This window comes from Lynx rufus, unplaced genomic scaffold, assembly GCF_022079265.1.
Source record: "Lynx rufus isolate CCGP_SWC_20201006 ecotype Redwood Valley unplaced genomic scaffold, mLynRuf1.p SCAF_1, whole genome shotgun sequence".
Taxonomy (NCBI): Eukaryota; Metazoa; Chordata; class Mammalia; order Carnivora; family Felidae; genus Lynx; species Lynx rufus.
In genome coordinates, this window is record NW_025814823.1 from 173,018,207 (window position 1) to 173,030,381 (window position 12,175).

Below are 12,175 nucleotides of genomic sequence, written 5' to 3' on the forward strand. Positions count from 1 at the left end.
ATGATACCCTTATTCCTTTGCTTAGGCCTCTGCAAACACCTGTTACCTAGTGGTGGGTAAGTTTGGAAGGTATATCAGTTAATATAACTATTGCATGTAATAAACCACCCCAAAACTTAGTGGCTTAAAACAACACCATTTATTATTTCTCATGAGTCTCTGGGTTGACTGGGTATTTCTGCCAATTGGGTTGGCTTGACTGATCTCAGCTGGGCTCACTCATGTTATCAGATCCACTGGCCAGTCAGCGAGGAAGACTCAGATTTCTCCACGTGTCTCTCAACATCCCTCCAGCAGCTAGCCCAGTCATGCTCTCGTGGGAGGCAGAGGTGCAAGAGCGAGCAAGCCCAGCCATGCAAAGAAGCAAGTAGAAATGCATACATACTTTTAAGCTTATGCTGGCAGCAAATTTGCTAACATCCCATTGGCCAAAGAAAGTGACATGACGAAGTGTCAGAGAGAGAGGGTTCTACAAAGTTGCAGAATAGCCCTGGAAGCATTGGCATTGGTATAGTGGTGAGCAAAGCTGCCTTCCAAAGTTGCAGGATATAGGAAAGCCATTAATTGGGGTCATTAAATGCAATCGGGTTCCCAATCATACCCCTCAATGTGACATAAAACCTATAGACTTATATTTCTATGTCATTTGTCCTAGAAGGAAAAAAGAAAGTCCAAATAATAATTACTGTATATTGGGTCTATGCTTTGAGCATGCACAGGGCTAGGCACTTTCCCTCTTTATACACTGAGTCTCACAACAATTCTGCAAGGTAGGTAGGAAATCAGAGCTCGGGAAGTTGAATAACTTGCTCAAGGTCACCCAGCTAATGTGTGCTCAGGGGGGAGGCATTAGAATGTGTGTCAGTCTGACCCACAAAGCCCAGATTCTTTTCACCATACCTCACTACCTCTCAGAACGCCAGGGTCTGCCTTACCCTTTCTCCAACTCAGTTTTTTATTGAATTAATGCTTTCTGACTAGCTGTGCAAAACCCCGCCTCGAAATTCTGCTGTGATCCTAATGGAATTTTGCAGCTTTCAGGAAACCCTGACATTCTCCCAAACTCAGCATTAACTGAGAGCATCCCCCACCCCCAGATGGGAATTGGTCTATGGACTACACAGACAGCCTAAGAATGGAGGGCTCTCCCAGACATACCAGAGAAGGAAGAGGACCTTCCTTTAATCTTCAAGATTTGGAGACATCAGGGCATTGGAGCATGAGCTTTGAAGTCAACCTCACTGGGACTCAACTCCTAATTCAGCCATTCACTGGCTCTAAGACCTTGAGCAACTTACTTAACTTCTTGAAATTGTTTCTTCGTCTTTAAAAAAAAAAAAAAAAATGGAAATAACACCTAGTCTGCAGAGCTATCACTAGGACTAAAATTATGTAGTGCCTAATAAAGTGCCTAACCCAGTGCCTGGCACATAATAAGTGAAGGTATTAGTTTTGTTGATATTATTTCTAAGCAAAACCTTTCCCCTCCTGGGAAACCCTGTTTCTGTCTATTGGACAGGTTCCCCCCACATCCACCCAGTCTGTGCAGACTTGCTGCCTACTATGTCATCGGGAACGCAAAGGCTGGGAAGAAGGCCCTTCCCAAAATGGACTGGTGTTGCAGGGTGAGAAGCTGCCCCCTGACTTCATGCCAAAGCTCGTCAAGAATCTCCTAGGCGAGATGCCTCTATGGGTCTGCCAGAGTTGCCGAAAGAGCATGGAGGAAGATGAAAGGCAGACAGGTCGAGAACATGCAGTGGCGGTAGGTAACAGCTGAGGAGGAGTCCCTGAATGCAGGAGGGCTGCCTGCCCAGAGAGATCAGGCTGTTGAGCTGTTCCTTCCCTGTTCTCTCAGGTGCTCTCCAGCAGACCCTGCGCCCGAGCACTTAGGGGCTGCGGGTTGGGTTCACAATTGGGGCAAGAACAGAGAGGCTTCAGGGAGCTCCCTTGCCCCTGAGGAGGGTCTCTGCAGTGTGAGGGCCAGCTTGTAGGTACTGGTCGATGGAGATCCTGCCCCTTCCATGTCACCGTGCTGCCTTCAGCTCTGTGGCAGCTTGAAAGCCAACCAGTATGATACAGAGAGCAAAGACTGGTTTGAGGATCTACCATGTGCCTCAGTTAGAAGGCCTCCAGGATGCCCAAGAGCCATCTAACTGGCATCTCCTGAATCACAGCAGTCAGACTTGCCTCATTTCTCATTCATTCCCCTCCAGCCCCTTTCTTTTCCCCAGGGTCATGTCCGTTTCAGGACTTTTGACTTAAAGTCCCTTCCTTTCCTTGGCAGCTATCAGGACTCCCCAAAGGCCCACAGTTGACAGGCAGTCTGTATCCCTACCAGAGTCTCTGTCACCAGTATCCACACACTTCACTTTATCGGGAGCACCTCGGCCTCTCCCAACAAAGGCCTGATCCACGTTGGCCCTTTCACCTGGGGTTGTGGGACTTGGGCTTTGACCATGGCACAGGACCTGGAGGAGGAGGTGCTCCTGGGTAAGCTAAGGCCACAGAGGGTCAGCTCTGATGTTTGCTGTTTTACCATGAGCTTTTTTCTTCCCCCTTCTCCAGATCTCCTTGTCACACACATCCTGCAAATCACAGTCTTGTGGGGGTGACTCTCATTCCTCTTCGTCCTCCTCTTCATCGTCCTCGTCCTCCTCCTCCTGCCATGGGAACTCAGGGGACTGGGATCCCAGCTCCTTCCTGTCAGCACATAAGCTCTCGGGCCTCTGGAACTCTCCGCACTCCAGTGGGGCCGTGCCGGGTAGCTCACTCGGGAGTCCTCCTACCATCCCTGGTGAGTCTCCGAGCTCGGGAGAGAGCCAGGCCACATAAATGTAGAGAGCTATTTTCCTGTCCACTTTATTAAACAAATCAGGAGGCCAGTTATTAAAAGAAGTAAAAGGAGCTGTTCTAATGGAAGCAGGGGGTGCCTAGCCCTTGACTGTCTCCGTGGCACCCTTTTCCCCACAACCCTGAAGTTGAAAAATAACTGTCGTTGGCTGCGATAGCTTTCCCATCAGATTCAGGAGGGGGCATGGTGAACACTGGCTGAACAGAAAGTGGAGTCTGGGAGTATCCTTAGGGAATTAGGACTACAGTCACCTAATACCTGACCCCTGCAGCAGCACAGAGGTCCTGAGTGCTTTTGTCTTCCCAGACCTCTTTTTCTCCACCTGAAGAACAGATATAAAAGCACTGCACTTCTATCAACAAGAAGTTGGTGCAAGCTGCCAGGATTATTAGCCAACTTCACAGATACATAAGCCTTCTTTAGATCCTGAGATAACCCTTAGAGACCCAAAGAAAAGGTCTTGGGTTATTGAGGTATGATATAAATACTAATTATTGTCTGCTACTAAATTGAGGGCCTGAAACTGGTGTAACACCATATGTTAATTATACTGGAATTAACATAAAAGATAATAATAACAAAATTAAGGGCCTGAGTTCTCTAGAGGGGTGCTGCTCCCAGAATTGTGAGAGATGAGTAGAATTCCACTTATTTTAATGCATAAGTGAAAGTGAATCCTCAAAGCCTTTTCCCACTTCTCTGAAATCTAGAGACACCTGAGAGTCTGGTACACCCTGGCTGCCTCAGTCCTCATGGCCCAGAGGCAGAGCTTTGGCCTGCTGCTCCACTGGCTTCTGTAGACCCTTCCCTGGGCCTGAGGAATACCTATGAACAAGCAATCCTAGAGAGGCCCCGAGAGACAGAACACATATCCCCTGTTTGTGCCACAGCAGAGGTACTAGGACCTTCTGTGGGGCGGGCATTCCTGGTGCCTTCTCTCTCAGGTCTGGGCTCCTTGAGCCTGTCTACCCAAGTTGCTGCCTGCAAGGAAAAACTCTCCAGTCCGAGGCACTGTTAGACTTTCCCAAAAGCTCACAGGGTCCACTGTGCTGAGAGGCTATCCCCAGACAGGTTCCCTCTGGTCATAGTAAGCAGGATGTTGTAGCAGTGAGCCCTTGGGCTTTCCTTCCCAGGGTCTTGGCTCTCACTCTGACCCCTTTCTTCCCCATCCGTCCACAGGTGAGGTTTTCTCTCTCTCGGAGCACCACCGGCACTCAGACCTCACTGCTCCACCTAACAGCCCCACTGGCCACCACCCCCAGCCCGCGTCGCCGATCCCATCTCACCCCGGGTCCTTTGGCTCACCACCCCATCCACACCTGCCACCTGCTACCCCGGCAGCGCCTTTCCCTGCCCAAGCTTCAGAATGCCCTGTTGCCGCTGCTGCCGCCCCACACACCCCAGGGGCATGTCAGACTCCCCACCTGCCCTCCACCAGCATGCCGCTCCTGAAGATGCCTCCACCATTCTCAGGGTGCAGCCACCCCTGTAGTGGGCACTGCGGCGGGCACTGCAGCGGGCCTCTCCTCCCACCTCCCAGCTCTCAGCAGCTCCCTAGCACTCACAGGTAAGTGAGTGGCACAAAGGGTATACTCCCTGCTAACTTCGACTTTGAGTTCTGAGAGACTTCACAGAGCATACCTTTGGGGTAGAAATTGAATGATAGATTCTATGTCTTTTGTATCATTTTTACAACCCTAAAAGAAGTAACTTGTCTTTTAAAAACTTGGAAAAGTTCAGGGTGTCTAACGAAGAAAAAATTTCCTCAAAACCTAAAGATAAACCTTTAACACTGGTATATTTTCTTCCTGATGTCTCTGTATATAAATTAGGTCTCTGTTTATATATTTTTGTGTAGTTATTTTTTTTAACATTATAGATCATTTCCCCAGTTAAAATTCTTCAGAAAAGTTTCCAGTGGTCTCAAAATGTCTTCTTGCATAGCAGTAGCATAATTCATAAATTATTTTATCATTCCCCTATTCCTGGACATTTGGGTATTTCTAGTTTTTAACCATTAAAAACAAGGCTGTAATAAACATTCTTGTACCCAAATCTGTGTTTGAGTCAGGAATTATGGCCTTAAGGATTCCCTAAAGTAATTCTAAGTACTGAAGAAGTTTATATTAACATGTATGTGAAAGATAAAATTTTTTGTGGAGGAGAAAGGTACGTATTTTTGTATTAGAAATCAGAGCTGTGTTTATTATGCATTTGAATGTTCTCATTCTAAAATCCCACCACCCCAATGCCACCACTTTTAGCAGTTTTCCCTACAGGTCTTACCCACACAGTGGTGGTGGTATCTATACAGTTCACAGTTTTTTGTTGTCCTCTTTCACATAGCATTCATTGTGTGGTTCCTATGTGGTCTTCTGGGTCTCAGCTGAAGGGTGGAGAATATTCTCCATAGTGCACTTCCCTGTTCTCTAGTTGCTAATGATTTAAATCATTCCAGTATTTTAACATTGTAAATAATGTCTCTAAAGATGTCTTTTCCTAAAGCTGTTTCCCTCTTTTGGGGTTTTCTCCTTGGAAAAGGTCCCTCAGAATGAAAAAAGTTCTCCGTTTAAAAGATGTCAGAAGGTCTTTTTTGAGAAGGGTTCCTAATACATATTGAAAAATTGCTTTCCAAAAGTCTCTCCAAATTTATGTAACCACCAATATTAGGGTGCTAGCTTCTTCATATTCTCAGGAGCATGGGTTATTTTAATTTTGCTAGTGTAGGTGAAGAATGGTCATTTTGGATTAAGCTTCTCTGAGCACCACTGATAATGGTTCCTGCCCCTCCTTTTCTACCCCTTGCACAACAGACTGCCCTGGGAGCCAAGCCTTCTCACTGCTCCTTGCCCTGCCCTTTCTCCTGGCTCCCACCATCCCAGCCTCACCCCATGTCTCCAGCCCTAGGGCATTCCAGCTTCTGATGGCCAGGCCAGGGCTCTTGTTCTTCTGGCTCCAGTTTTGGGACTTTGTGGGCCAGTGTCTTTTTCTTATCCTGGAAAAATAGTCTATGTTACGTGATGCCCCCAGTGCTTCCTGAAGTCCAGAGACAGAGCAGTACAGTGGGAGAGCATGAGCTTTGCACACAGGCAGGCACAGGCTGAGCCCTAGCCTCTCCTTGGGCAAAGCAGTTAAGCACTCTGACCCTTAGTTACCTCCACTGCAAGTTACCTCCACTGCAACATCTATTTTGCAGGATCTGGGAGATGCTTAGAATATGCTAAATATAGTACGTGTCCCAAACAGTACAGTAGCTCTTAGAGTCTTGGCCCACAAGGCACATTGACTTTCCCAGATTTAAGGCCCCACAGCTAAGACAGCTCCACCCACTGGTGCAGATTTGGTCTAAGGACCTAAAGGGTAAAAGGAAATTGACCCTGTTGACCTCCTTTGGATGCTTCAGGAGAGCCATCAGCTCACAGCCCACAGGGTGATGGCCCTGTTTTTGTGAGAGGCACTGATAACAATCTGACTGCTTCGGCCTTTGTGGGATGAGGCACATGAAGGGTAGTTGGGATGGCAATGGTGAGAATGCTTCCCCGGGCTCCTGCTGCAGCCTGCTCCTTCCATGCCCTCCCTCATCTGTGGGCTTATCTTTCTCCCCCATCAGCAGAGACCCTGGGTGTAAAGGGCACAAGTTTACACACAGTGGCCTGGCCTGCCAGCTTCCCCAGCCCTGCGAGGCAGATGAGGGCCTGGGTGAGGAAGAGGACAGCAGCTCAGAGCGCAGCTCCTGCACCTCATCCTCCACTCACCAGAGAGATGGAAAGTTCTGTGACTGCTGCTACTGTGAGTTCTTCGGCCACAATGCGGTGAGTGAGCCTGCCCAGGCCAGAGAGGGCTGAGGGCCAGTTAAGGTGAGCCAAAGGAGCACCCTACTCTCCCCAGAGTTCCCCTTGCTCAGGGGGATTATAACCACACTGGAACCTTCTGAGTTCTCGCAGCCTGTGTCCACTCACTTAACCCTTACAGCACATTTGTGAGGTAGGGATTTTTCAACACTTTGCTCCCTTTGCTCTTTTCCTGGTTTCTCCTTAAGATTGACTTTTTTTCCGTAGGCAAAAGGAAAGGAAATGGTAGAGAGAAAGCTATGTTTCTGATGAGTATGTATATGTGTGTAATCACAGAGAAGTGAACAACACTTGTACGTGATGAAGGCAGAGTGGAAGCAAAGGCTCTCAGTCCTCCAAGTGTGAGAGACTGCGAGGGATAGGCCATAAGCACAGGCGGCACCAGGAAGAAGGTTCAGGGCAGAGTATGTGCTGTCTGTACAGAGAGCGAAAACAGTTCAGAAGTCTGAAAGTGCAGAGCAAAGGGCCGCCGGCTAGGGGAGAGCAGTTGAGGACAGAAGAAATGAAAGTAATCACATCGTTAGTCACTTTTGAGCTAGGGGTTATTATTCTCATTTCAAAGATGACAAAATCGAGGCACACAAAGACTAAGTGACCTGCCCAAGGTCATACAGCTTCCGAGTGACAAAGCCCGGGCTCAAACCTGCTTTCCTGGCTCCCAAGTCAGTGGGCTCACAATGCTGTTGCATACCTCCCACTCCCTCCGCCCACCGCTGCCTTAGCTCTGGGCCTGGCCGAGGCTGAAGCCACTTGGCCTTTGTGGCTGTGGTAGAAAGAACAGTTGTCTCGCTTCTCACCACATGTTCGGTGCCAGCGGGTGGGAGTGCTCCGGGCTTCCCGGGCCCAGGGTGTGTAACGTCAGCACCTCCCCCTCCCCCAGCCACCCGCTGCCCCGACGAGTCGGAATTATACAGAGATCCGAGAGAAGCTCCGCTCGAGGCTGACCAGGCGGAAAGAGGAGCTGCCCGTGAAGGGGGGCACCCTGGGCGGGATCCCTGGGGAGCCCGCCGTGGACCACCGAGATGTGGATGAGCTGCTGGAATTCATCAACAGCACGGAGCCCAAAGTCCCCAACAGCGCCAGGGCCGCCAAGCGGGCCCGGCACAAGCTGAAAAAGAAGGTGGGTGTGGGGGGGAGCCTAGCTGTACCACCTCTCCTCCCTAAGGAATCCCTTGCCCCAATCCCCCAAGACTTCAGGGGCACAAACAGTGCTGGCTGCCAGAAGCCTTAGCACAGCTCACTGCTATGGGAAGGTCTGTATGAGTTTGGGAGGCATAAGGGTCAGGGAGCCTGGGGCCAATGATTGGAGAAAAGACGAGTCCTGGCCTCAGAAACTGCTGGATTCCTCAAAGCACAAGAATTGCTTCAGTCAGTCAGTCATGTATTCATTCAGCAAACACTTCTACAAATACTGGGAGCCAAAGCATGATGCAGTTAAGTTCTCTCCCTGGAGAAGCTCGGTCCAGTGGAGAGACTGACACAAAACTGGACGAGCACATTAGCATGTGTCAAGCACTGGGATAAGGGAACCCCCTCCCCCCATCTTGCCTGGGCACGCTGGAAATGGCTTACCAAGAGGCTGACTTGAAAGCTGAGTTGTAGGGAGTGAGTTCAGATTCCTTAGGAGAGTTCTGGCAGCAAGCATAGCACATCCACAGCAGTTTGGTGTAACCAGAGCTCAAATAGAGCAGAGGCAGGACAGCTAGTAGAGGTGAGAAAGGGCCTCATAGGCCCTGCTAAAGAGCTTTGACTTGATCCTATAGCTGAGGGGAGTCCCTGCAGGACTTTTATCAAAGGATGCGCTAGGTCAGATCTTTATTCCACTGTGACTGTGTGGCAATATGGAAGGTAGCCTGGAGGGTTGACACTCCAGGAAGGAATATCAAGGGCCAGGGGAGAGCTGAATGATGCTGGGGCTAGAGCAAGGGAAGCAGACATGACCAGCTTTGGTAATCTGATTGTAGAACAGAGATGAAGGAGTCAGGATTTCTCCCGGGTGTTTGCTTGGATGACTGACAGGATGGTGTGCCCTCCATTCACTGAACGAGGATGAGATTGGCAGAAGACAGGAAATTCAGTTGGGGCACGTTGACTTGGAGATTCTCAGGAGAATCGCCACCTCCAAGTGGAGATGGAGGTGTGGGACTGGGAGTTTCCAGCTTGGAGGTGTAATTGAAGCCATGGGAAGGACCCAGCCATGGGCTGGGTGAGCTCCTCAGAGGGCTGAGGAGAGAACCCAGTGAGCTATTTCTGGGCAGCCCTGCTCCCAGGCGAGCCCCAGGGCTTGACGGCCCATCCCCTGCTGCCTCATTACCTCTTCACCTGCCCACCCCCAGCTGTGTCTGCACAGTGCCACACTCGGGAGCCCAGCAGCCGAAGAGTTGGGTTTGACAACCAGCTTGCTCCAGGTCCTGGGTGGTCAAACGGCCCTGGTGCTCTGGAAAGCAGCAGTTCTACATCTTTTTCCAGCCCAAAGGACAAACCAGGACCCTTTCCCTGCAGCCTGAAGTGGTGAGCCAAGAGGTTCCACCGCTGCCTTCAGAAAATGGTCAGCACTTTCTTTCTCCCATCCAGTGTTGCCTGGCCAGAAGTGTCTAGTGGGCAACAGCAGTCTCTTTAGCCTTCCCTAGCCGCTTAAGGCAGTGGTTTCCAGTTAGGTCCCAGCGAGCACACCTTGAAGTTCATAGGCCTGCGTGCTTTCCGTAAATCTGTGCTCATGCATCCCTACCCCTTTGCTGGTAACGCCAGTAACAGTCTCTTTTCTCCCCTCCTTTTCCTTCCAACAACTTCCTTCCAAGCTCAGACTTCAGGTAACTCCTGCTACTGTACTGCCACTCTACCTTGCATGTCTCCCTTAGCTGCCATTTATCACCCTCTATTCACTCATTCAGAAACTTGCTGCACAGCTACTGTCTGCCCAGCCCAGTCTAGAGGCCAGAATACAACATAGCACCAAGCAGTTGCAAGGTCATGTGATAGGGAGTCATGGTCATTATCTGTTTATACATCAGCCTCCTCTCCAGTGTCCTTCCTCTCCCTCAGACTTAACCACAGTCTGGCTGTCCATCACAAACACAGCTTCCCCTGGGAGCCGTCCAGTGGAGACTGCTCATTCTCTCCCACCTCGGGAGACCAATAAAGCTAAGTGTCTTTCTGCTCCCTTATATCATTTGCAGACCCATGACTGTCTGTCCCTCATGTACTAACCCCTACTCCTTTGAAACTGACCCTGGCTCTGTCATCTGCAACCTTTCAGCCACTCCTATTCGTCCGTTAAAGGCTGTCACCTGCCCCTTCCTCCACTACCCAGGCCATAGAGATCCCCTGATCATCATTGACTCACTGTCTTACCAATACTCTCAATTCCTTGCCCTGTTGCCCTTACATTACACCCACTCAGAAAAATTGCAGCCCTGGGTTTGACCCCTACCTGCCTCTCCCCTTTTGTAATTCAAGGAAAGCTCTAGATCAGATCTGTCTGTGGCACCAAAGCCCCTTGGTCTCCTGCTTGCTTGAGCCCTCACATTGCCCAACAGGCATAGCTCCCTGATCTACGCTCTTCATCATTTCTGTCTACCACAGCTTCTTTGTCAGACCTCCAGATTCTTCTCAAACCTCCAGGCTTTCCCCACCCAGCCTTTCTTTTTTGTTAGATGACCTCACTTCCTGTTTCAGCAAGGGAAAAAAGCCAGCAGACAGGCACTCTCTCAGCATCTTACCACTCCACCTGCAGACTTGTTGTCATGAGGGAAGAGTTTACCCCTTCTCCTGCCTAAGGCCTTACAGTCCTTTCCTGCCTCCTCAGTCTAACCTCAGCTTCCTGCTCTGGCTTTGGTCTCTCCTCTGGGCTGTCTCCCAGTGTTTCACTATGCCCAGTACTCTCTCTTTTGAAAGCAAATTGTGCCTTGAGGGTACAGCCTCCCTCCCTCCCTCTCCCTCCCCCCCCCCCGTCTCTGTCTCTGTGTCTCTCTCTCTCTCTCTCTCTCACCCACTTCACCTCTTTCTCTTTCCTGGCAAATTTCTTGAAAAATGTTATCTGCATTCACTGTCTTTGCACTGTCTTCACAAACTATCCCCCACCCCACCCCCAAGCCACCAGTGACAAGACAACTTTGTTGCCAAATCACACTCTCCTGGCCCACCTTCTTTGTCAGCTAGGCAGCATCTCACATTTTGTATTGGTTGTCCTTTTCAAATACTGCTTTCTTCGGCCCTGTCTTCAGCCAGGCGGGGACAGGGAAAGGACAATGGGAATGCCGTGTTCTCCAGATTTCTCACCTTCTCTGATCTCTCTTCTGTCTCCTTTGTGGACTCCTCTTCCTCTCTCTGACCCTCCCCCTAAAGGATATCTTTCTGAGAAAGAGAAGCCATCTAGATAGTGTCGTTCCTGGTTCGTTATGTCCACCTGTTTCCTCCCTGCCCTTCACACTGATATCTGCTGCTACTGGGCACCTCCTCACAAATGTCATACCAGTACTCAAACTGAGCACATCCAAAACTGAGCTTGTTATCTTTCTCCAAAGAGGCCTGCTTTTACTTCTTCGTTGTCTGTCTAGTTAATGGCACCACCACCATCTACCCAGTTGCCTGAACCAGAACCCAGGATGCCATTCTGGGAGGAACACATCATGGTGATTGAGAGCAGCGGGCCTTGGAATCGGACCTCAGTTTGGAACCTGGCTCTGCCACACTTGCTGGATGACCTTGGGCAAATCACTTCATCTCTAAGCCTCAGTTTCTTCATCCACAAAATGAGAATAACAGTAGAACCTAACTCAGATGGTTGCGAGAATGAAATGGAGTGATGCACAGAAAGGTTCGACAAAACGTGTGGTCAGGGAAGCTGCTGCAGCAGCACCAGTGGTTGTCAGTGTTGTTCTTGTAACTCCTCTCATTCTCTCCCCACCTGCCACCAAATCCCAGCCACACTGCCTCCCAAATAGCTCAGACCATCTACTTCTCTCTCCACTGTACTACTACTACTACTTAAAAAGCCTTCAGTGGCCGAACATTGCCCTTGGGATCAAACCCAGACTTGAGCATGGCCTGCAGGGCTCTTCAGGATCCAGTCCTTGCTTAGCTTGCCAGCTTTCTTTCTCAGTCTCTCCCCTCTGGCCTTCCTGCCCACCACTCCCTACCACTCTCCTAAAAGAAATTGGGGCTCCAGCTCTCCCTGTGAATGTTTGCATTCCCTAAAGATTGTGTGTGCCCATTTCCCAGTCTTTGCACTTGCTCCTCCTCCTGCCTAGAAAGTGCTAGTCTCTGTCCAGGACGATCCCAGTCACCCTCCAGTGCCCAGGGAGATACTGCCTCCTCTGTGGGAAGCACCTCTGATGGCCTGGTCTGGGTTCCCAGAGTATCGATAGTACTTTCTTCCCTGTTACTCAGCATTAAACAGCCTGTTTGCATGTCTGCCTCCCTCAGCAGAGTTCTCATGCATAGTTAAATTGCCCAGAGCCCAGCCCAGTGCCTC

General features: G+C 49.9%; 1 protein-coding gene across 9 annotated transcripts in view; it reads left to right on the plus strand.

The window, feature by feature from the left end:
• The window catches only part of FAM193B (family with sequence similarity 193 member B), a 31,794-nt gene that overhangs the window by 13,160 nt on the left and 6,459 nt on the right, over nucleotides 1-12,175 (plus strand). For 5 of the 9 annotated variants that reach the window (XM_047090311.1, XM_047090357.1, XM_047090342.1 and 2 more), the window contains 5 exons: nucleotides 1,520-1,762; nucleotides 2,566-2,794; nucleotides 4,031-4,418; nucleotides 6,462-6,663; nucleotides 7,583-7,822. In XM_047090311.1, the coding sequence (XP_046946267.1) occupies nucleotides 1,520-1,762; nucleotides 2,566-2,794; nucleotides 4,031-4,418; nucleotides 6,462-6,663; nucleotides 7,583-7,822 (1,302 nt within the window). Of the gene's footprint in view, nucleotides 1-231; nucleotides 364-1,519; nucleotides 1,763-2,565; nucleotides 2,795-4,030; nucleotides 4,419-6,461; nucleotides 6,664-7,582; nucleotides 7,823-12,175 lie in introns of those variants that run through there. The other 4 variants (XM_047090366.1, XM_047090319.1, XM_047090333.1 and 1 more) reach the window with 4 other exon arrangements.